Source organism: Syngnathus typhle, linkage group LG4, assembly GCF_033458585.1.
Source record: "Syngnathus typhle isolate RoL2023-S1 ecotype Sweden linkage group LG4, RoL_Styp_1.0, whole genome shotgun sequence".
NCBI lineage: Eukaryota > Metazoa > Chordata > Actinopteri > Syngnathiformes > Syngnathidae > Syngnathus > Syngnathus typhle.
Window position 1 is genome coordinate 8,141,790 of NC_083741.1, and position 24,292 is coordinate 8,166,081.

Genomic DNA, 24,292 nt, shown 5'->3' on the forward strand with positions numbered 1-24,292 from the left:
ATATATTACTAATATAACATCATGTACCTCACCATCGCTGCCTCAGGAAATTTGTCGGTCGTGTTGACAGAGATGTTTCTAGCAGACATCAATCCTGTCGCAAAGCAATACCTGTTTAAGGTTCTGTCATTTGTTTACCTGTTCTATGTCTCAATCCATCACGTTCTCAATCACCCACAGCTCTTTTTCTTATTTGACTTCGTCTGTCTCTGTCAAATTATTGCACTGCCGGCTTGTCGCTTTGGACGATGTGGAGAAAAGCCATAACATTACAATTGGAGGCAATTCCTCCAGGGGATAAGTGACAAATCCTCCCTGTCTGGATGTATAAGAAGTAAGATTAAGAAGATTTGGGGTCAGGCAGAACACAATTAGCATTGCTGTGTATACAGTTGTTATAAAAAATGGATGATCAGATGGATGAGAATATTTTTTGTTTTCAAGCATTTATGTATGCAGAGTTGCCCTCAGAACCTTGTGAAGCCCGCCCCGTTTCAATGCTTTCTTTATAATGACTTTCAGTGTGTTGAGAGTTCCTGTACTAAGCCATGGCCACATTTTACAAATGGAAAGTAGTAGTACATTTATAGTAAAATCTTAAGATCTTGCCATGTGACTTGTCTCATTATTTTTATTTTGTAGCTTCCTATTGTAACATGTGGGAACCTAAGAAGAATTTTCGCCTTGTAGTTTTTCCCTAGCTGTCCGTGAATTATTAATACAAATTTGTGTTTGGCGGACAGAAAAAAGGAAAGTGTTTCTTTAGTCCCATGCGGACTTCCCAAATGGAAAGACGCGCACCCAAAAAAAAGGACAAGCCTTTTGCACTTGTCTCCTCTCAATATTTATGAGAGCTGACTGGCTGCAAAAAGGATGGTTGGGTAAGAGACAATTCTCAAAGTCAAATGAGAGTCAGCAGCCAAGTGTCACATTTTAAAGTACCTCTGATTGAGTAGGCTTTTCCTGAAATTTTTTTGTTTACTTGAAGAAGAATGGGCAAACACTATAGCGATCTCTGCGTAATGATCTCTGCGTGTGCTTTAAGATGTGACAATAAAAAGTCAGGAAGAGTCTACTGGAACAATTGAAATTGATTTGGGGTGAATCAGAAGCACTTTTATTGGTGGCCAGAGCCTGCTAACTGCCATTTAACATGGCTTTGAACAGAAGCGTAGCCAGGAATTTTTCCAGTAGGGGCGCGCGCTCACAAGAAAAAAAATCTAACATCACTCACGCCGTTCGCTAATCGCTAAAACAACATCAGTCTTCACTTTTAATCTCTTTTTTTTTTAATATTTGACCAGTTTTTACTCATCTGATTTGAAAACGAGTTATTTGTCCGTTTGTTTTGTAGCTTTTACTGTATATAATATGAGATGCTCATACATTTATTTGGGTTGACAGTCATAATGGCCCTCCGAAAGAAGCTATGACTACAATGCGGCCCGTGAAAAAAAATGAGTTTGACACCCCTGCTCTAGAATGTTATTAAAAAGCCTTATCAAAAACTCCACAGCCACCACTCGTCTCTGTTTCCATATCTTCCATTTTGCATTCCATTCTAACTTGTAGGTTAGCTGCACCATCGGTGGTCAATGTTTACCTGGGCGCGGGGCAGCGACCGATCCGATGTGAAAAACGTTCATAATTGTTGTGGACAGTTGAATCATACGCCAGCTGACTTTGGTTGAACAGCTGACTCATATCTTGGACACGTTGCTGCTATTCAATGAGGGCACATATACGGAGAGAAAAGCAATTTCACTCTCATTCATATTCATACTGCGCTTCCTGTGTGGAAGTCAGGGTGAACGACTTCATCCCCAGCGACTTTATGTAAGATCACATTTGAATATCTATCTTTATTTTGTAGACATATTTATATTGGTGTGGTTAAAAGATCAATTTTGTAGTGTCTGAGGTCAGGTTATTATATTAATGTGTCACTTGGTTTATCTCTGTCAAGCTTCATTGGGGTTGGGGAGTGATTCATATATTTTAAAAAGATTACATGACAAGGGTACTGCTTTACAAAACACGATTCACCATTTATTATTTCTGCCATGATAACTAAATACACAAACATTTACCTGAAACAAGATTTTTGTTATGTAACAATTTTATGCATGTCATGACAGTCTCAATGAAAATTAGCATTATTATTGTACAGAATTTGGCACTCAGTGCACATGGACATATGTGACAATAGCTTGCCTCAGCCCTCTGCGGGTTTCTGTGACTTTATTGTGCTTCCAGTATATTATTACAGACTTGATGGTGATAAACAAAATACATAGATGAAAATACATATTCTTCAACTGTCATCCTCCTGCTCATTGAGCTTTTCATCAAAATATGACATTATGATGGGAATGAGTGACAGTTTCTTATCTTGATGCTACATTCTACATTGAGAGCCAAGCAGTCTCATAAGCACTTGAGCAAGAAAAAATTGCAGAAAGCTCCTCGGGGACAGTCGCACATCTTCCCGATGCGCGCTCCTTTCCTCACCGCGCACTGTTCCCCGATGTCACACTGAAGGAGACGCACAAGACAGCAAGATTCAGTCAAAACAGAAAAGCACCGCGTACTGAAAATCTATAGTAGCCTAAAATTAAAACGATTTAAAAAAAAAAGTCTGTACCGTCGGGACTTGGCCAAATTTCTTCTCCCACACCGGCAGTCGTTTTGTCTGCAGCTTTTCAAGAACTTCCTGGAGAGCTCCAAGCTGCAAAGGGCAACATTACGTTTGGTTTTACCAAGGAAGAAATTAACTCATCTGAAGATTAAACAGCAACCACAAAAGGGTCAAATTTCCAGCCATAAAAAAAAAAAAAACACGGGTAAATGGTCTTTTCTGAGTGAATATGTAAATGACAAAAAAATTCTTTTTAAGTGATACAATACAGCAATTGAAGAATAGTTTTCTAAAATATATTTCTAACTTTACGGTAGTCAAAATCAGCTTAGCTCCATTGCATATTTCATTCCACAAGAAAAACCCCACACACATTTGTTATTTTTGTTCATATCTATTAGAAATTCTCAAGCTTACCAATTGCTTCTCACTTGTCAGGTTCGGACCTTTTGGGTAAAAATCCCGCAGAGCCCTGGGAGTCAGATCCTCCTCAGACTCGGTGTCGGTGAATTGGGCTTGAGAGAGAGGACAAGAGTGCAGGAGCAGCAGCAGCGATGCGCACAAGAGCGCGCCACTGAGCCGCCTGGAGTTCTGGTTGCTGTACGACATCGTCATCATGTGGCCTGTCTCACATACAGGGACAAGCTTAACACCTTTATACTTGACGCCTGGGATCATCTTGCTCCACCTCGCCCTTTGATTCCCCCCCCCAACCCGCGTAAAGATTTGTCATGCGTAACAGGCGCCTTGGGTGAGTCATCCATTAAAAGTTGCTGGGCAAATTGAGTCTACTTTGTCAACAAGAAAAAAAACAATCATGCTCCAGGGAGTCACACCAACAAAAATTAAAGTCTGAATGCAGCGTGGATGACTGAAAGTATTTATTTAACATCATTTAACATTTTAGAATTGCAATCCTAGGGTAATTACATGAACGCTGACAACACCGAGTTAATTGATTTGGTAGTTTTTAATGTGCCACCTCTAAAGACAGATCCTGTACACAAGTATGCTACTTTAAATAGAAAGAGAATAATGACATTAAATAGGAAAAAACGTAGTTTGAAAGGAAACATTTGTTATCAGTATTGAAAGAGAGAAAATAATCACAACCGTGTGTTGATTTCATTGATGAAAGCAAACAGCAGTACAAGGTTATAGTTATCCTTTGGTTCTCCTTGCTTGCATGGCTTTTCACACTTATTAACCAAAGGCTAAATTGTCACACACAAATACACACTCACACACGCGCACACACGCACACACGCACACGCTTGCTTGCTTGCTTGCTTGCTTGGTCTATCGTAGTTGAAGATGACGTAGCTTCCATTTTGTTGATCTGATTGTTGACTATCGTTGCTGGGGACAATGCCGTTCCATATGACTATGAAGTTCGATCCTGCATGGAGCCACATTTCCTGCCACAGTGAGGACATCTAAGGCCTGGATCAGGGGGCTGGTATGGTTCTGGAACTGCAGGATGGTGTCTTTGCCTCCGCAGGTCCCGCCAGTGTTGATTTCGACACTCCTCTAGGTACATGATCCTGTCATGGCACAGCGAGCGAGCGCCACAGCGAGCGGTTAGCTGCAGCTGCCTCAAGTTCATTGGGTTTCATGTTGCACCTCTTCAGTGGTCCTTTCAGTTGGTCTTTATACCGCAGCTTTTGTCCTCCGAGCTGTCTGTTGGCTGAGAGAAGCTGACGAGGCAATCGGTATCCTGGCATCCGGATGATGTAGCCAACCCACCGGAGTTCTCTCTGTGCCAAGATTGCCTCTATGCTTATGGACTCAATGCGCTGCAAAATGTCCATGTGAGGAACCCGGTCTTGCCATGTGATCCCAAGGATGCGTTGAATGCATCTGATGTTAAATGCATCAAGGCAGTGGTTGTGTCTGTGGTGTAGTGTCCAGGCTTCTGACCCATTCAGCAGAGTCGAGATACAAGCTCCTGGATGTTGGAGTCTGCCATCTTCGTCTTTGCCTGAAGGTGTCGGATGTTGAATAAGCTCCCATCCAGGCGAAACTCGATGGAGACACCACTATCTTCCATGATGGACTGATGGAATAAGAGTGTGGCTTCTGCCAGGAAGAGGTTGAAGATACCTAGAGCCAGTACACAGCCCTGCTTCACCCCTACTTTCACGGGGAATAAGGGGGACTGTTCATTGCCTACAAGTACACAGGCCTGCATACCATTGTGAAACTGGGGGGAACATTGTGAATTTGGGGGGAACACTAAACTTCATGAGGATGCGCCTGAGCAAATCACGATCAACTGTGTCAAAGGCCTTGGTGAGGTCAATAAAGGTGATGTGTTGTTCCCTGCATTTGTCCTGGATTTGACAGGGCAGTGAAAATCATGTCCAGTGTCCTTTGGTTCTTTCTAAAGCCACACTGTGTCTAAAGTGCTTTTTATTTAGATTTGTTTGCTGCATTTTTGTCTTCTCTGGTTACACATCACTGATTTTCTTTCTGCTTCTGTTTGGACTGAGATGGGAGCGCATAAAACTTTGATCATGCTTGAGGCTGCATGACTCACATCCCCCCCATTTTAAATGAGTGGGCGATCAATTTAACTTTTCATTCACAACCACAATTTCATATGTTTTTCTGTCACACAGTTGTCTATTTGGTCACCCCAGTTGGTCTAGTTATGTAACTTTAGTGGTGATTCAGATTCTTTAAGCTCAACACAAAGTGAAATAGTTTGTAACTTAGGGTAAAGTTAGGATGTGATTGTAAGGAGTTCTCATTACTTTATCAGAATATTGAAGATCTTGTTAATTTATATATCTGTTAAATACATTCTTCAAAGTCTGTTCCTCACGTCACAGCTAGTCTACTACTAGCGTGGCTGCATAGGAGTGCTTCATAGTCAGCCATGTGTATATGTCTTGATAAGAATGTCACGAGTGCCAGCAAGGGAAAAGAAAGGGAAATTAAAAAAAAAAAAAGACCAGACTCGACAACCAGCGTGTGGACCAGGGCTTCATGCTGGTGTGGCTGCTTTAGAGAGCCTCGTTGTTGGCAGCGGAAATGGATATGTCATGGGAGGATTCTGCAAAAACAGAATTTAATCGCAGCATCCATGCATTCGTCCACTGGTGTCACCATGTTTGGTTTGTTTGTTTCCCCTGGCCTCATTGCTTCTTGTTTCTGTCGCAGCCATATAGCCCACCCCCAAACATACTGTTGCTTTTTGACTGATCCGCACCACCAGTGGTAGAACTCGGAGAAAATCAGATGGCAAGATGGATTTTCGGAGTTTTGTGAACTCCCAAATACCACAGGAATTTAGGTTGCAGGCAAGGTTAGTTCTTGAATGACGTTGGCATCTAGCAGCAGCAATAATAATAATAATAATAATAATAATAATAATAATAATAATAATAATAATAATAATAATAATAATAATAATAATAATAATAATAATAATAATACCGTAATTTTCGGACTATAAGTCGCACCGGAGTATAAGTCGCACCAGCCATAAAATGCCCAAAAAAGTGAAAAAAAAAAACATATATATGTATATAAGTCGCTCCTGAGTATAAGTCGGCCCCCCCCCACCCAAACTATAAAAAAACCCGCGACTTATAGTCCAAAAATTACGGTAATAATAATAATAAAAAAAAAATAATAATAATAATAATAATAATAATAATAATAATAATAATAATAATAATAATAATAATAATAACAACACATCAGATATAGTGCTTTTCTGGACACTTAAAGACGCTTTACAGTGGATACATTATTCATGCATTCACACATTCACACTCTGGTGGTGGTTAACTACATAGCCACAGCTAAATAGCCAACTCTGGTTATTGAATGACCCGCTCGACCACGGCCGCCATCGCCATTGCATCGACTTTGTGTCAATACTAATATTTCAAATTGTCTTCACTTTTAAAAAATAGAGATGTTGCCAGCAGATTTTATTACCATCCGTCTTTTTTTTTTTTTTTTTTTAATCTGAGCAGGTTTTACTAGTCTCAGATTTCAAAACTAGTTATTTATCAGTTTGTTGTGTAGCCTATACTGTATGTAATATGAAGTGCTCATACATTTATTTGGGTTGACAGTTATAATGGCCCTCCAAATGAAACTATGACTACAATGCGGCCCGTGACAAAAAATGAGTTTGGCACCTCTGAATTGTAGCTCCTTCTCTTCCTGTGACCCTCAAGTGGACAAGCAAGGATTGATGCTACTATTATAGAAGAATTGAGTAGTATAGCAACTATTGAGACTATAGATAATTTGTCATCTGACATGTTAAATCACTAACTGATTACTCAACAACATCAAAGTGAACCACGCAGGAGGTCCAGCATGTTTGGGCAATGTACTGCCCTTGCTATTCTTGACGAGATTTGCTTTTTGGATCGCACAGCAACACTGATGTTACCATGTTACTGTTGCTATGGAGCAAATATGGGTCTTAATATTTCTCTTCATCTGCTAATTTCTAATTAGACTATGCTACAAGACATTGCCTTTCTGTAAACCTAGTACCATGGCTTTGTGCCCACATAGCATTTGTTAACCATTGCATTGATGTTGTTGTAGAAACCAATTTACCTTACCATTGAATACACCCCAACTTAAAATGGTCATTTACAAAAAGTACATACATCGACAGCTGAGTGATTAATCGTTCATTATTGATTAATCAGAGTTTATTTGTCAGGAAAGTTAAATGTTCTTTAAAAGTCCACCATGATCATCATCATTTTTTTGACTCTTTATAATTATTCTGCTGCGCAGTAGTGTTCTTAATGATTTGCAATATGTTGTCTGGAAAAAGCATTTGAGCACTCTGTCCTAATTTAGAAAAACAAATGATCAAAACAAATTTATGAGAAAAGTGCCGGAATACATTCCTTCAATTACCCCATTGAGTGTATCGGCCACATTACAATGTATCAGAATCAAGCCGCTGACTATTTTGTGTTTTAGACAATAGATGAAGTTACCTTTATTTTGCACTACACTTCAAGTAAAGTGGAAGTTTTAAGTCAAGGAAAGGTGGATTGGGACGGATAAGACATGGTAAAAGGGCACAGTGACAGAGAAGGAGCCTTCATTAAGTTCAGAATTTATGCCAGGTTCAGTGACAGGGAACAATATGGCTGCATCTGAGCTGTCTTGTTAAAGAAGGGCAAGTTTATTAGTATGACAATTCATAAAGTTTATGAGTTTAACCATTCAAAGACAAGGGAATTCATGCGTCAACATCAATTCATTCCATAAAACATGAAGAAAATCATTACTTAATTAAAAATGAGGAGTGCTGTTAAACTAATTTCAGTTGTCATATGCACAATTAAATAAAACTGTTTTTCAGCCTGTATTTAAAAACGATCAAAGTTGAGGGCTATTTTAAACTTTCTGACAGACTGTCCTAGATTTAAGCAGAATAAAGCTGCCATCTTGAGTCCTGGCTCTGGGCACCAGGAGTGGACTCGTTGCTCATTCTCGGAGCCCGAGAAGGTTCATTTGGCTCTAATGTGTAAGCAATGCACATTTGCATTAGAACGTGAGACTTGTACACAAGTAGAGCAGTTTCTAATTCTATTCTCTGAGTGAAGAAGCCGGTGGAAAGACAGGAGCACTGGACTAATATACGTACTATAGTTCTATTTCCTGCTTGTAGTCAGGGTAATACACATCTAATGTACATGACCTAGGCTTCGTCTCCCTCCTTGCACAGTTAGTGATATAATAATATGTGCTAAACAATAAACTAAACTAAACTAAACTACATCTAGTCCGCAGACATGTAAGTCCCAGTTAACATGACTGCACGCAGACTTACATCACGTGCTGAGCTGGATTTGCTCCGGTCTTAAATATAAAGCCCTGAGACTTGGTCTACATCTTAGCTCAGTGCTGTAGTGGGGCCTAAAGCTTGATTGGAAAATATCCATCCATCCATCCATCCATCCATCCATCCATCCATCCATCCATCCATCCATCCATCCATCCATCCATCCATCCATCCATCCATCCATCCATCCATCCATCCATCCATTTTCTGTACCGCTTAGTCCCCACGGGGGTCGCGGGTGTGCTGGAGCAAATTTTTCTAATACTTTCTCGGCTTAATTGAAGCAAACTCAGTCGGCCAATGCTGAAGCATACTGATTTTCCACGAAACTTTTTTTCCTTAAGATGCCTTGTTTCTTTATGTGGACACACAGCGTTACAGCATGAATCAAACAATAAACATGAATGAGAGCCCTTAAAAACAGACAATCCGGTAAAAATGCTAATGACAGTCTGTAACGGGACAGACAGGACAACCAAATGCGTCACAGTACTCTCGTTTACTGTATTGGAGGGAAAGAAGAAGTGGATCGCTGGATAAGTCAGCGTAAGATCGTACCTGGGCAGAAAATGAAACAAACACAAAGCTTAACCGTAATGATTATATGACAAAAAACACCTTTCCATGGGTAATTACAATCCCAAGAATTTTTGATGAAACAAATCAAATAACAGAAATACCTTGTCCCTATTCCAAATCTACCACAAACGTAATACACAACCTGTGCCACAACTTGAGCCTGGTGTCAACTAGTCTAGTCTATTTCCCGTGACCAAATTGTCAGGCGCACAGAAAACGTGTTTTTACTCCTGTCTACGAAAATGGGGCCGTAGGTGTCTTAAATGACTCCAAAGAATGTAATTGTGTCATTAAGTAACAATTTATTGCATTTTGAATCTCTTGAACTTTGTTATGAAAGACTATTACAAACTCATAGATGTGCAAACTAATTCTAAGGGTAATCAACCTGTTGATCTGTTTTCCCAGGCAAACAAGTCACAAGTGTTGTTACACTCCCTTGCTTCATGCAAAGTCTGATTGAGCACAAATAACTTCTCTTTGGATATTTCTTAACGAGCCTGGAGCTTTGACTTTCAGCATTCCCAAGCATCTGCCTTTCACGTAGGGAATCGAGGGGTTGGGAGGAAGAGAGGGCGTCATGAAGATGAGGAGACATAAGAGGATCACATCACAGCTCCTTTCTCAGCTTGGAGCTCTTGAACTCATAAATCACCATCCTTCCCGTGCATTACTTTGATTGGTCATCAGCCGGCGTACAATCAAGAATCAGCAGGGTGGACTTGTAATTCCTGTAGTGACTCATCACTAATTGCTGCATCAGAGTCTGTGAAATAAGCCAGGATTAATGTGCATCATTACAGCTCTGGTGTCAAAAATGTGATAAAAAAAAGTCCCCAAAATAATTAAAAAGAACGTAGCTTTCCTTGAGGCTCTTGAATCCAATTATGTGAGCGAGTGAGTCATGTGAAGACTTCGACGCACTACCTTACTTTAAATCACACTAATTGAAAGCTGTTCATTAAGATATCCCAATAACTCCACTGAAACTTGGCACTGCTGGGTGAACATTTTAATCTTTGAGTAAATAAATCAATGTGTGAAACTAAATGTTTTTTTAATACGTACATAGGGAGAACATGGACACCCCACACAGGAAGGCCACAGCTAATAGTAGAACCCAGAATTCAGGAATTAACTGTGATGCAGACGTGATAACCACTTGTCCACGGTGCTTGCCTTGTCAATAATTCAGCATTACTAACCGACTCTCTAATAATTGAACACATTCTTCACTTTTACAGCCAAGGGCTGATGTGCTTGTTAAATTGATCTGCATGTTTAGCCCTGAAGTAAATGGCACAGCATTCCTTTGGCACTCAAATTATATGTTATATATTGTTAGATTTTGCTCACTGGCACTAAATACTGAATGGGAAGCCTCACAATTGAGACGGGTTTGTTTTATATGAATAACTAAAATAACCATGTATGTTACCTTTCTTTTATGAAGCCTTACAATGCCGTCAATTACCGTATTTTCCGGACTATAAGTCGCACCTAAAATCTTCTCAAAAGCCGACAGTGCGCCTTATATATGGACTAAATTCCTAAATTCAAACTGGCCCGAAGCATTGTGTCATGAAATCAAGCATAAGTGGCCTGCTGAAGACTATGAATCATGAATCAAAAAGACTATGGATCATTATTCTGTGATTATAAAGTCATTTGTTGCATCTGAAGTTGAAATAAAAAAGATAAAATGGAGAATGATTTGATTTGGATTAAAAATCTGACATGATGCATTAATGGTGCGCCTTATAGTCCGGTGCGCCTCATATAAGGATTAAGTTTTAAAATGGGCCATTCATTGAAGGTGCGCCTTATAGTCCGGTGCGCCTTATAGTCCGGAAAATACGGTAGTTGCACTGCTCCCAAGCTCAGTTAAGCCAGTTTGTTATGAAACCTGTAAATATGCAGCACTACAGTATTTGTAGTTGCTGGTCAGATGGATTTCCAGGCATTCCAAACTGATGACATATGGGTGATATTAATTATTGCTGGATTCTCACTGGCAGAGCAGCGTCTTTAATGTAAATAAATTGCATTTGACAGAAAAAACTATTCATACTAGATTCATGTCAATTAATTCGATTGGGAGCTCGGGGGAAATAAAATTATTGATGTCATCGTATCGCATTTCTAATCCTGATAAAATGTCGGGCAAATTTACCGAAATCGTAACGCTAACAGTTACTAACTTGCTAGCATTTCAAATGTAACCTTTGAGCCTATGTGTGGTGAGTAGAAATAAAGGGCCTTTTGATGACAAACGGACCAAAATAATCTGGATAAAAATCAAATATATGGTAGATGGGCCATGGCTCATAAAGAAGAACAATGCCAAAAAGGCATTCTCATGTGCAGTATTTTATTCCAATGAAGACCATCAATGATTAATTGGAGTTTCATTCATGAGTTATTGCAGCACAGTGTAACATAACTTCAGTACTAATAACAGTTAAAAACAAATATCCAAAACGAATCCTAAAGGTGTTTAAACTCCAGTTGTAGATATGACTAAAGTGCATTTGTTTTTCATCCCACATATGTTTAAATATGACTCCATTTTTGACTACAGCAAAGACATTTAGGTTTAATAAAAGAAGAGCTGAATATTCACTTTTATGATCTCATGAGGGGAATTCTGAGGCTCCATAACAGCTGGTTGTTTTGATTGCCATTACGTTACATTGAGGCATCAATCAGCAGTGTCCATATCTGACAAGATACATTTACCATAGCAGGGGTCGGCTCCTCCATCCTAACCATGATCGTAATTATCTGTTTTCTGTCTGTACGTTGTTGTTATTGATGATATCAATACTCTTCCAATTAGTGGAATACAAGATGGCCTGATTGCTACAACTTAGCCTTGCACCTTCTCTCAGACAGCTTGGTAGAAACCTGCAGGCAAAATTCATGCAGACCTCCTGTCACACCGTCACTTAATCTGTCACACGTTACTTCAACCCCAACGTGGCCAGAGCAGCCAACGACCCGATAGTTCTTATAGAAATTCTCATTATTCTTCTCTGGAAAAACAAACACCTAGAGATTTCATCTCATATTGAAAGTTTGGGTGTTTGCTCTGAACTTAAAAAGTTATTTTAAGCTTTTTATATATTTAAGAGTTGCTCTCTTATGTAAGTACTACAAACGTGCAAGTACCCCAACGTGCCAGTACCACAACGTGGCCAGGCAGCTCTGGTTTTATTTGATGTTTTCTAAACCAATCTCCGTGAAGAACGTGGTGAGACGAAAGCACGTGCATCCAAAGGAGGAGATGATTAATGCAGAAGCTGTCAATCACCTCCCATTAAAATCACAATGCCAAGTCCCTTGAAGGCTGGCAAGTTCAGTGAAGACACAAGATGTGCTGCATGCGTGGGTGGTCTCTTTGAACAATTTCAAGCGTTAGGTTGCGCAATATTTCAAGCGCATTAAAGCAATGGTGAAGCAGCTTTGATCTGCCTTTATTTTTTGTCAAGCTTCTCTGAACTGAGAGAAATACATACTAAACACTGTCAGTGTAAAGATAGAATAATGACATTGCGGTAATAATAAAGAGAGAGAAAAATTCACTCTGCCCTTTTGCGTTGGAACCCTCAGGACATAAGAAGTTCAAGTTCACTGGATTGGTAAATATCACACACTTGCATGAGTACTCTGCGACATCCTGCAGAGGCCCTTTTGTGCGTCACTGAGGTAATTAAGGGTTGTGAGTTTGGGACCTTTTAGCTTCTGTCTGCCCACAGGACTCACTTTTGTGGTTGAATTATGCAGTGTTCCCTCTCCAGTTGGTTGCCAGTGCAGAGATAACTTTTTTAAAACTCTTCTTATACATGCATTTGCCTAAAGACATGCATAAACACACAATACAAATCGAGCACAACTCGAGTTGTGCGATACCTGAGATTTTGGTATTGATCGATACCAAGTAAATACCGTGTCTCTGCCTCTCTGAAATCAAGACACCTTCTCCGAGCTTGTTTTGATTTGATCCATTAAATAAGCCAATGCAACCTTATTTACCATTGTTTTGGTTTCCTTTCCACTGGCCTTGCAATCAGAGGACAAATTGCGGCTTTTGCTTTGCAGTTAACTTCAAGCCATTCTCCCTTAAACTACTATGAAGCACATGGACATATGAAAACGTCCACAAAAAGTGTTGCTCGAAGTCTCAATGAAAAATCATATGAATAAATGTACACAAATGATACTGATTGGAATGGATGATATACTGATACTCGTTTTACAATCAATTTTGATACTTGGATAAAGCCCAACATTTCTATTGATTTTAAAGTTGCTTGCCAACGTCTTAGAGTTATTTTAGACTATTGGACAATTCTGTAATGTTTTGTAACTAAATCCACTTTTTAAAGCATAATGCAAATTGCGTCGTTTACTTGTATGTCTATCGTGTAATATGTCTTGTCACTGTGGGATAGAGAAAACGTAATTTCGATCTCTTTGTGTGTCTCGGAATGTGAAGACGTTGACAATAAAGCAGACTTTGACTTTTAAAAGAAAAAAAAAAAAAGAAAAATGAATTCATGATACAGTGGTATAGAAAAGTGGAGAACGGCTAATAGAATGGAGTTTTTTTTAATTTATTTTTTATTAAATTTTATTCCACATGGACTCTCTTGTCACTTTTATAAAGTATACACACATAGTTCTCCAATGTAGGATAATGACGTCACATTCTAATCTTTCTTGGATTATGGTGATGTCCAAAGAAATGTTTCTGTTTCCAGTCTTGCCACTTCAAATTCAGTTTATTACTCTGCCAAAATTCACTAGGGAAAATTACTTGTATTTTATATTAAAAGAAAAAAAAAGATGAACTGCTTCTCCCAAACACCAGACTCAGTAAATCTGTTTTGAGCTTTAACATAACACAGTTTACTGAATTATCAAATTGCACCGTCCTATCAAGAGAACATTTTGTCCCTGGTGGTGCTGAGGCACATTCATGGCCCAAGCGTGGTTGAAGGCATGACTGTGAGTACAACTGAAGAAATATGGGCTGATACACATTGTCCCTCTTAGACATTTTGGCTTGTCTTCCATTGTCTTCCAGGTATGTGAGTGGCTTGGAAGAAGAGTGGAGATGGACAGAGCCTATATTGGAGTGAAGAAAACACAAAATGGCCATGCGGCAGGTTGCCACATTTGGGTTAATGCAAGAGGAAGAAGCTGTAAGTTCTTGAGTTTCTAATATGCTCAGTATAGATGCTCAATACGGATTTCCTACCGCTCGCATTGTTTTGGTAGTCCAGTAATTGCCCGCTTGACTTCCAAAGTGGTTCCAAGCCTACTTTGACCACATTCGACCATGGTAAGTTAAAGTCCCAATGATCGTCACACACACATCTGGGTGTGATGAAATTCAATGACATGGCTTGAAATGTTTGACATTGAGTGAAGTATATATATATTTTTTTTGCATGAATTCACAAATCATCACATGGCACACAATCATTATATGAAATCACATTATACTTGGGCCCTGAAACTCACATTCACATATGCTATGCCTCTTCAGAAAGGTCTAAAATTCAGCTTTCCAATGAGATAGAAAGCTCCTAAACACTGAATCGTGCTATCTGGAAATATGTGTCGTTCATTGTTCACAAAGTGCAAAAGTACAAACTCAAGTGTCCATTTTGAATTGCGACAGAACTGATGAATCAAATATTCCCATACAAGTTTGTCATCCCTCACGGCCCACATCTTCATGGTTCAAGTTTGAAGCATTACACCAAAATGTATGTATATGTATATGTGATGAAACGTTGCCATCTTCTGGCGGCAGGAAGTTAAGTGTGACATTTACACTAACATTGTGCACACCAGTTTTGTACTTTGATTTCTTCATAAAATAATATGGACCATGGCAAAGAGTATTTCTTTCATTATTTGTTTGAGAAGTCATCCATCCATCCATCCATCCATCCATCCATCCATCCATCCATTTTTTGTCCCGCTTTATCCCCACGAGGGTCGCGGGCTTGCCGGAGCCTATCCCAGCTGTCATCGGGCAGTAGGCGGGGGACATCCTGAACTGGTTGCCAGCCAATCGCAGGGCACACAGAGACGAACAACCATCCGCACACGCACTCACACCTAGGGGCAATTTGGAGCACTCAATCGGCCAACCAAGCATGTTTTTGGGGATGTGGGAGGAAACCGGAGTGCCCGGAGAAAACCCACGCGGACACGGGGAGAACATGCAAACTCCACACAGGGAGGGCCGGAGGTGGAATCAAACCCGCACCCTCCGTACTGTCAGGCGGACGTGCTAGCCAGTGCGTCACCGAGCCGCCCTAAGAAGCCATTGCATGCATTTGATAGAAAAAAATGACCTCTTTGAAAATTATGTAGATATCCTGCCATCAAAGTTCTATTGCTCCACTCCTCTTGGTCATATAGAGAACAAACAACAATTGATGATCACATATTACTGAATATCTTTGTCATTTAAGTTTACTCTGCACAAGACCATGTTAGGGTGAAAAAGTACTGGGGAAAAAAAAATCTGCAAATACTATGTTAGGGTTCACATTATTTTGATCGTATGATTATGTTGGTATGTTGATTAGAATCATTAACTTTGTTAAAACCTTCTACCTTACCTTGACACGTTGAAACTTTCCACAATCACTGTAGTTGTTGAAACTTTCCAAATCCAGTAATCTAAAAAGGCTCCACTAGTATCTGTTTCCACAACCTTGGGAAAAAAAGAGCACTGATTAAGCAGTTTGCAGAGGTGACTCCCAAAACCTGTTCACTCAATAAATAGTCCCTTGCAAGAGGCAAAAGTCCGACTGCTTTAAAGCACCTCTGTATCACACAGGGTGATGATGGCTTTCTCCGCTTGTAAAAAGGGTTTGCCCTCACGTGTGGTTCTTGCATAAAAGGTAGAGTGGGGCCCAGCCACGAATGTTTACATGTTTATAATCCCCCACCCTAAAACAAATGAATAAATGAGGTGCAGCTCAAAATGAAATGTGTATATTAAAGGTGCAACTTTTGGATTGGATTCATTATATGGACTTCATGTTTATAGCAAAACGTTTTTGATTCTACTCAATTTCTCCTTAATGTCCTTAATGTTGCTTTGGGGGCGTGAGTAGCGATATACAATGTTTATATTAAAACATTCTCATACAAATATCAGAAATAGTATGTGCAATTTACTATGTGTCCATCCATAAATAGATGCAAACAACTTTTGCTGCTTAGTAGGCTACTTGGAAATGAAGGTTAGAGTAGTCAGAATACATTTAGTTGTGTGATTAAGTGCAATGGATAAAATACATTTTCATTCACGATACTCAATAATAGCAGCATTCATATCAAACACAGAAGTAAAATAACATGTTTTGTATCATGATTAATTTCCAAACTATTTCATTGCTGATTTCAGGTCGTTTGTTAGGTTTAAATATAATTTTGGCCGCGAGCATAATTTCAAATGATCACTTCAATTTTCACTGTTTTCTACATTGGCATACAAAAGTGCTTGAGCACCAAATGTTTGGGGTTTTGTATCATTGAGCGTGTATGTAATAATACATCCAAGTAGGAGATGTAGTAATTAATTTTCTGCTCTCCTGGGTTGCTATTTAGAAGTTTTGTTTTGAATAACACTGACTACATGCACTGACTGGTGATTAGTCTTACTTTCAATCAAATCAACTTTTATTCAGTGCTTCCGGGGCTATAATCAATCAGTAAGACCATAACATCATTAACGAAATGAGTGTGCAAATTGTACGTTGATTAAAGCATTAGTTAAATTATAATATTCAGCTCAGTACAGATCTGTATTAAGTAGTAAAATAAACGACAATACCTGGATTATTTTCAATTTTTTATTTTTTTATTATTTCAACAAACCTCATGGGCTCTTTTTTTTTAGCACATGAAGGTCAACCCAAACTTCAGAATGTTCCACTGCAGACAGAAATGAAGGTCATTAAGGACAGTCAAGAACGAAGCTGATTTGCTCACTATTGACCCGTTTGCTGACACGCCTAATTGCTTCAGGCATTGAACGACTCAACCCGAGGCTTTTATTTGTCTTGTCTGTCCCTCAAAGCCCAAAGGAGTTTTACATGAGCTTGTCAGTCTTTTATGGTTTGGTGGATTAAGATTTTGCTAACAAGTGAAGCGTGCACATCCAGCATTTTCATGTCACACCATAGCTGGCTAAAATTGGTCTCAGTTTTATTGAATTACAGCAAATAAATAATTGAAAATGTGTGGGGGATGTCGACTTTTTACCCCAACACATCAGTTTTTGAGATATTTTTATGTAGTGTTTTAAGTTTATACTATAAAATCTTATGCAATACAGATTGCTTCAATTTATAGCTGTGATGTTTCAGAAAACAAAATCCACCTGTTGCTGAACCGAGCCTGAATTCTACCAATTCATGAATATTGCAAAATAAATTACTGTATACTGTATTAATATTATGTCATGATGTGCTTTAGGAAAAGCCAGAGCAGATTCAAAAGTTCATCTAGAAAGTTTATTTCCCTCTCTAGTTGAAAAATGTACCTGGTAAAAATTTGCTGACCGTTGTTATAGTTTTGCTGTCATTATGTTTATCACTTGCTTCTAGAAGCATACGGTTATCAACGTGTGTCACTTTTTAACTTCTCACCTTTTATTACAGGTGGTTGTTTAACATTAAGCACCAAAGGTAGCGGTTCACGTCCCTGAATCATGTCCAAGCAGCTCAAATTCAGTCTGACTCATGTCAAAGCAGGTTCAGCTCAGCAATTTCAGTTCCTGCTTGGTGATAGTTTTGTCATAAGTGTGAATATTTGGGCTGTAATTAACTAGTGAACATTCTAGGATAGCTTATTGATCATTTGACTCGGGTGTGTTGGAGTAAGAGGAGACACAAAACATGCAGTCTATGGCTCTCTCGGAACCAGACAGAATTGATTGATTGATTGATTGATTGATTGATTGATTGATTGATTGATTGATTGATTGATTAAACTAGTATACTTCGTAAACTCTCCTCATAAAATGAATTTCTGAGTAGAAAAACATTTCCTCACCATGCAATCAAGTGCAGGTTGATTTGCTAAACACAGTGAATGGGAATTTATGGCACCACGCTACTAACTAATTGCTTTTCATTTTTTTTATTCATTTTTTGTAAATGATTACAATTGTCAGATAAGAACAACAACAAGTATGATGCTGTTTGCCTGTGTGTGTATATAATTAAAATGTGTCAATGTGAGGACTGTGATGCATGCATTATGTATGTATGTACGATGTATGTATTATTCATTATCCTTTGAACTTTGTATGTTAACATAATTCTGTCCGAATAAAATTCAGTCTTAAATTCAAAATGTTTACTGAATGTGAAACACTTACATGCTACACACTATCAACTCATGCTGGACATCCAACATGAAGATAACCACAATGCATAACGTACAGTTCATGAGGGCACAGTAGGCCTACAACAGAATAGGACAATAGAACAGTTTTGAAAATGTGCACATTCCTGCAGACGTAACTTTCATATTGCAAATGATTCAGATGCACTTGAGCAGGTAGGAATTGCAATTGGCTCCTCTGCTGCAGTCGCAGAGCTTTCCGATTCGTGGCCCAAACTTCATGGCACAACGGTCGCCCATCCCACACTAAGGGTATAACACAGATAACAATAAAACACACACACACACGCAGATGTCAAATCAACTACAAATTTTCAATATGTTCACTTTCACAGGTTTCATCATTGATTCTATGACCAACAAGAATTGGTCAGTGAAATAAGAGAAATAAACAATTCTTGGTCTGCTTGATTTAAAATTCAGTTTTGTTTGTATTTGTTTCAAGAGAACTGAAAGAGAACTTTTTTTTCCATCTTAACAAATTTGGTGTGAAAAGCAATCTAACTTGCTCTGTAACTACTACAGTCTGTTTACTTTATCTTTTAATTAGGCTGACAACTCACAGCTTTAATTAGCAACGGTGAAGGAAACACATCACACTAAATGAGCATTGGCTGCATTGGACTCGACCTTTTATTACAGAAAACACGGTGGATTTGTATCATGGGCTCATTTGCATAAATATGTCAATACATTGCCTTACCAGCGGGATACTGCCTCTCTTTTCTGTGGAAATCCGATTATGCATCCTGCCCAGCAAAACATCCAGTGCTTCGACCTGCTTAGCAAGATCACCAGAACAGAACAGAACAGAACAGAACAGAACGGAACAGAACAGAAATGATCATTGGGTGACTATATGTGGAAGATGGGTCAAAATAAAGTCATCTGTATAGTCATACTGACACCTCTTAACCTTTTCCTCATGAGGGTCGCGGGCATACATAGGAAAACTAATCATAGCATGGCAAGTTGTAGGGATTTCTTTATGACAAAGAACAATTTTTGTAAAAACTTGTGTTCGAAATGATGACGAAGAAATATGAGTAATTTCTCATTTGTATTTTTTTTAAAAATAAATTATTGTCACCATTGAAATCTATTTACAGTGCAAGCATAAATTGAAATGAGCACAGGATATTTGTGCAGTGAGAAAGCGTATTTATAACTGGTTTCAATTTGAAGGAACTTTTTTATGGCTGAAAAATGACAAAGTGGCAAAGAAGTGATTGTATGAATTTATGTTAGAGAGAATACAGAAAAAAGAATTCATTACTTGCTATTCCAGATATTATTTCTTATTGTTGGTTTGTACATTTTGAAAATTAATATCATAGAAATATTCAATGTACTTGTGTAGTTTTGAGCACTGGATATGCACGAAGAAAGAGTATTTGTAATTTTTGGGCCATGTAATATTTTGTATATTAAAAATATGTGTACACAACTTGAGGTATGCCAAAAAATAGGTGGGTTTTGTTTCTTCTCTTTTCAAAAGACAACATTCCAAAATTCACATTAACACTTAAACAAAATGGATACATTACACTGACCAAGTCTCGGTCCGCTCCTGGTTCGCCTCTGTCTCCTTCCATCTCCTCAACAGACACTTCCTGGGACGTCTGGCCGTGACACAAGAGGACGAGCAGGCTCACCACCATCAGCGCGCGGAGAACAGCGGAACTCTCCATGGTTCTGGTCCTGGTTAGTGGACGGAGGAGCGCCGAGGTCGCACTGAGAAAGGGGGCGGGACAAGTGAAGGAGGACAAGTCGTGAACAGGTTGACGTGAAAATGTCCAACGGTCGGATGAATTCTGCCCTCTTATACAGACTCGTGGCCCCGCCCAAAAGGCCACTGCGGCAGGCAGAAGTGTTCTCGCAATTTAGGCCTGCTATGGATGGGGTGGATGTTATCAGAAGGCGTCAGGATTTGACCATATTATGCTGTCATCATTTTATTACATCTTCATCACTACCATCGTCATTGACAATTTTTTATTTAAACATAATTGTTACTGTGGTTAACACATTAAAATACACGTTTTAATTGTGTTGTTATTGAGACGATGATGATGATGATGATGATGATGATGATGATGATGATGATGATGATGATGATGATGATGATGATGATGATGATGATGATGATGATAATGATGATGACTTATTAAACAAGGCAAGTCAGCTTTTTTTTTTATGCACCACATTTAAATTTAATACAACATTTAACACCATTCACAAACGGAAAAGATATTTAAAAGCAAAGTCAAGAATTTTTTTTTTTTTTTAAATCATTGATGATTTATTTTAAATCCTTTAAAACGGGAGCTCGGTGTCACTGGCTAGTGGCCACATATTTTACAGCTCGGTCACATATATACATAATTGACAATGTTTTGTATTTACACTGATTTTTAAGTGCATGCAGACAGATTCTGTACTCTGCAGATATGTATGGTGGATGTCATCGTACTTCATTCACATGACAACAGTGTGCATTAAATCCTCTGAATCAGTGGAGAAATCAATTCTAGCAATTATTATTACTATTTCAGCTTCTACAATGGCAAAGACTGGGTGGACTTTAACGGGAATGAATGGAGCCGCTTTCATTGACAATACTTTCACAACGATGCAAATGCATGTTTACCTGCGCCCTTCTACGAAAATACCAAAAGAAAGAAAACTGCATTAGACCGTGATGTATGCTAAACTTGCACAGGGCACGGAAATGGCCCAAGTCAAAGGTAACAATATCTTATCAATGTCTTTTTCCAAAACCTGCCATGATGAGAAACAACACAAACAACCAAGAAAATCAGGAGTCGGAATGTGACATGTCTTGAATACAAAGAGAAAGTTGCGACGCTCAAGAAATCGGATGTCTACTCAACGGTCATGGAAGTCAGTCAATGTCCGGCTAATCAAAGCGGGTCCCCTCATTCTGTCTGGGTGGTCGAAGCGCACAGAGTGCTTGACATGGTGAATGGATAAATTGACTCTCTGGGTTACGAGAATGTGATGTAGGCAATTGCAGACGTTGTGCTGGGCGGTCACTGGGAGTGCTATAAAAATAATTTTACGATGATACCGATAATAATTTTCTCAGTAAATTGATTTCTACAATGCTTCTGATGGATTGTTGCACGTTGTTGTCATGTTGAATAAAATACAATGACATCCACCACAGATGCTGACTGCTCAAATCTCAAATCAAATTAAATCAAATTAAATCAAATTAAATCAAATTAAATCAAATCAAATCAAATCAAATCAAATCAAATCAAATCAAATCAATCTTTATTTGCCAAGTTTGAACATTCCAAACAAGGAATTTGACTCCGGTACATCTCGGCCTCTGTACAACATTTATGTAGCTAACAACATTCAGGACAACGTGTGCAAAAATTGACAAATATTCTCAAACATCCCCTTAAACCTCCAGGAGGGCAAGGAAAAGTCAAAACTCCTACTAGGGGAAATGAGAAACCCTGAGAAGAGACCACAGATGGGAAGATCCTTCTTCCAGGATGACCAGGCTGCAATGGATGCAGAGAGGACACATAATATGGACAATCCAAAGCATCGAGAGCAGGATGTTATTGCACAGTAATGACTCTGAGACTCTATGAGTGGTGTGAGTTCATCAGAGCGACAGCCTGGGGGAAGAAGCTGTGTCTGTCCACTGGTTTTGGTGTACAGTGCTCTGTCCGGACAAATCCTCCAAAATCACTCCACTTAGACCCGCTTCTAGCAGATTTATCGTATAGTTTACTTTTTGCCATCACATTGCAAAATGCGCCGGGGGCATGGCAGCTCCGTTCGTCAGAGTACCCAGCGAGGCACAACACAGTCCAAAACACAATAAACTATTATTGCCCTGGCACAAAAATTAAGATGTGGCCACAGGCAAGGTAAGTGTTTACTAACGGCAACACTCTGTATTGTCAAAACAGGGACCTCAGTTTTGTTTTGGTTTAGTTGAAGGAAATCTTTATTCATCCAATTATTAATTTGCTTTCGACAGTGACATGTTGTTTTTTGTGTGTGTGTGTGTGTGTGGGGGGGGGGGGGTCCAATATTACAGGGGGTCCAACAAAGATCGGTTTTGTGTGATTGTTTTGGCCCTTGGGGACAGTGACAGCAGTAAATTCCTCACTAGGTCTTGGTTGACGTGCCACCAATCACATTAGCCTCCGTCCTAATTGCAACCATCAATAACTGGTTACAAGAAATCAACCTCTTGTGAGAGAGAGAAATCGGTATTCTGTAGCAAATCTGTAAAACAATCAGTGATAGGTGCAATCCAAATTACAATGTTCAGAATTTTATACGCAATCAAATTTGGTTGCAAACAGGCAGAAATTCTTATTTGATGCTTTAAACAGGAAGCCACATAAAAAAAAAAGAATACTAGTGCAACATTTTAAAAAAGAAAGAAAAAAAACAACGTTACTTCCCAACACATTACCCTACATGCATGTTAGGGTAATTGAAGACTCCAAATTTACAGGAATGAGAAGCAAATATTTGTTTTTCTGTATGTGCGCCGTGATGAGCGGCCAGCGGTTGGATGAATAATTTGTCTTGCCCAAAGTCAACTGGAATTTGCTCCAGTTCATCCATGACCCCAATGAGGAGAGGCAGTATTGATGTACATTTGAGTGATAAAGCTTAATGGCTGAAATGAAATATTTCTCATTGTCAACAAGACTTTTATCTGCTTTAGGAAGCAAATATTTCCAGATGAATAAAATCCAAAGAAATAAAACAGTACGTTGGTATTTATGTAGTATTTGTATTTAACTATTTAATTATTTTTACAGTGACAGCTGTAAAATGTAGAACCAATGAAACAGAAAAGCAGAAGAGGGACTATGATGTAGTTCCAGGCAGAGTCCCAGTTAGAAGGTTGACCAGTTGTCACATAATCCTTGACCAAAAACCAGAAGCTAGAATCAGAGTAAGACTACTTGAGTGAAAATTAATAATTGAGTCGCGTGTACGTGTTTTTATGCTCGTGTGGGTTGTCTCCATCCAGCTACTCCATTTTTTCTGCACATTTCAAGATGATAAATGTTTGGAGACGCAATGCTTGGATATCTTTAATTTCATTTGAATGCTCAAATGCCTTTGATATTTTCGAAGGATCAAATGGCTTGGAGATCTTTGATAAATCCTAAAGTGCTTTGAATATCAAAGATAAATAATCCATTTGATATCTTTGACAGTCCATGCTAGTACGATATTTTTGTTCTTACGAGTAGGATAATTCAGCAAAATAGAAGAAGTCGAACAACTGTTTTTGTTCTGCCGATAGTGGCGCAGACAGCAGGAGTCGCTGCGCCGTCAGGTATCGCCCGTAGGAGAGCTTTCAGTACTCCGTTTCCTGAAACGCATACTTTTGGATTAGGAAGAACACACCCAGTGACACAAGTGAGGTTTGAAGGAGAAGAAGAAGAAAAAAAAGTTTCAACTCCAAGTGTGCAGTGAAGTAACAAGAGGGCCGAAAGGTCCTTGCCGGTTTTCTTTCGCTTGAATTAAGTTTTCGATCCCGTAGTTTGGAGTTTGAAGTGAATCTCGGAGTACAGAAGGTGGACGTTTGTCAAGAGAGGAGGATGTCAACTTCAGACGAGACAGACGGGCTGCGGCCGAGATATGGCTGTAAGTTTTCGTTCTTGCGTGCTTTTTTTTTTTTTAGATGCCAGACTGGCGCCTTTTCTGTACGTTGCACGCATGAGAGCTTTTTTTTTGCAAAGCAACGAAGACGAGAGTAAAGTGTCTGATTTAAA

General features: G+C 39.0%; 3 protein-coding genes across 3 annotated transcripts in view; 1 reads left to right on the plus strand and 2 right to left on the minus strand.

Moving 5' to 3' along the window:
- Positions 1-2,084: 2,084 nt before the first annotated feature.
- cart3 (cocaine- and amphetamine-regulated transcript 3) lies at positions 2,085-3,256 on the minus strand. Its single transcript, XM_061276822.1, has 3 exons — positions 3,056-3,256; positions 2,645-2,728; positions 2,085-2,535 (listed from the first exon to the last, which is right to left on the minus strand). Exons 1-3 carry the CDS (start codon positions 3,254-3,256, stop codon positions 2,428-2,430), a joined length of 393 nt encoding a protein of 130 aa, XP_061132806.1. The 3' UTR covers positions 2,085-2,427.
- A 15,181-nt stretch (positions 3,257-18,437) lies between these two features.
- cartl (cocaine- and amphetamine-regulated transcript-like) lies at positions 18,438-20,281 on the minus strand. The gene is made up of 3 exons (XM_061276824.1): positions 20,054-20,281; positions 19,204-19,278; positions 18,438-18,746 (listed from the first exon to the last, which is right to left on the minus strand). The coding sequence occupies exons 1-3, from the start codon at positions 20,189-20,191 to the stop codon at positions 18,639-18,641; spliced, it is 321 nt and encodes a 106-aa protein (XP_061132808.1). The 5' UTR covers positions 20,192-20,281; the 3' UTR covers positions 18,438-18,638.
- A 3,618-nt stretch (positions 20,282-23,899) lies between these two features.
- The window catches only part of iqgap1 (IQ motif containing GTPase activating protein 1), a 36,265-nt gene continuing 35,872 nt past the window's right edge, over positions 23,900-24,292 (plus strand). Inside the window, exon 1 of the mRNA XM_061276766.1 lies at positions 23,900-24,164. Coding sequence (XP_061132750.1) covers positions 24,119-24,164 — 46 coding nt within the window. The 5' untranslated portion in view covers positions 23,900-24,118. The remainder of the gene's footprint in view (positions 24,165-24,292) is intronic.

What these genes read in the sequence shown, in the direction of transcription:
- cartl (XM_061276824.1), bottom strand. Translation starts at nt 20,191, where the DNA reads ATGGAGAGTTCCGCTGTTCTCCGCGCGCTGATGGTGGTGAGCCTGCTC. An exon ending in CAGGAGCGGACCGAGACTTG is followed by an intron (nt 19,279 to 20,053) that starts GTCAGTGTAATG and finishes CTTGCTAAGCAG; the next exon opens with GTCGAAGCACTGGATGTTTT. An exon ending in AGAGAGGCAGTATCCCGCTG is followed by an intron (nt 18,747 to 19,203) that starts GTAAGGCAATGT and finishes TTATACCCTTAG; the next exon opens with TGTGGGATGGGCGACCGTTG.
- cart3 (XM_061276822.1), bottom strand. Translation starts at nt 3,256, where the DNA reads ATGATGACGATGTCGTACAGCAACCAGAACTCCAGGCGGCTCAGTGGC. An exon ending in TGACAAGTGAGAAGCAATTG is followed by an intron (nt 2,729 to 3,055) that starts GTAAGCTTGAGA and finishes TGCCCTTTGCAG; the next exon opens with CTTGGAGCTCTCCAGGAAGT. An exon ending in AATTTGGCCAAGTCCCGACG is followed by an intron (nt 2,536 to 2,644) that starts GTACAGACTTTT and finishes CGTCTCCTTCAG; the next exon opens with TGTGACATCGGGGAACAGTG.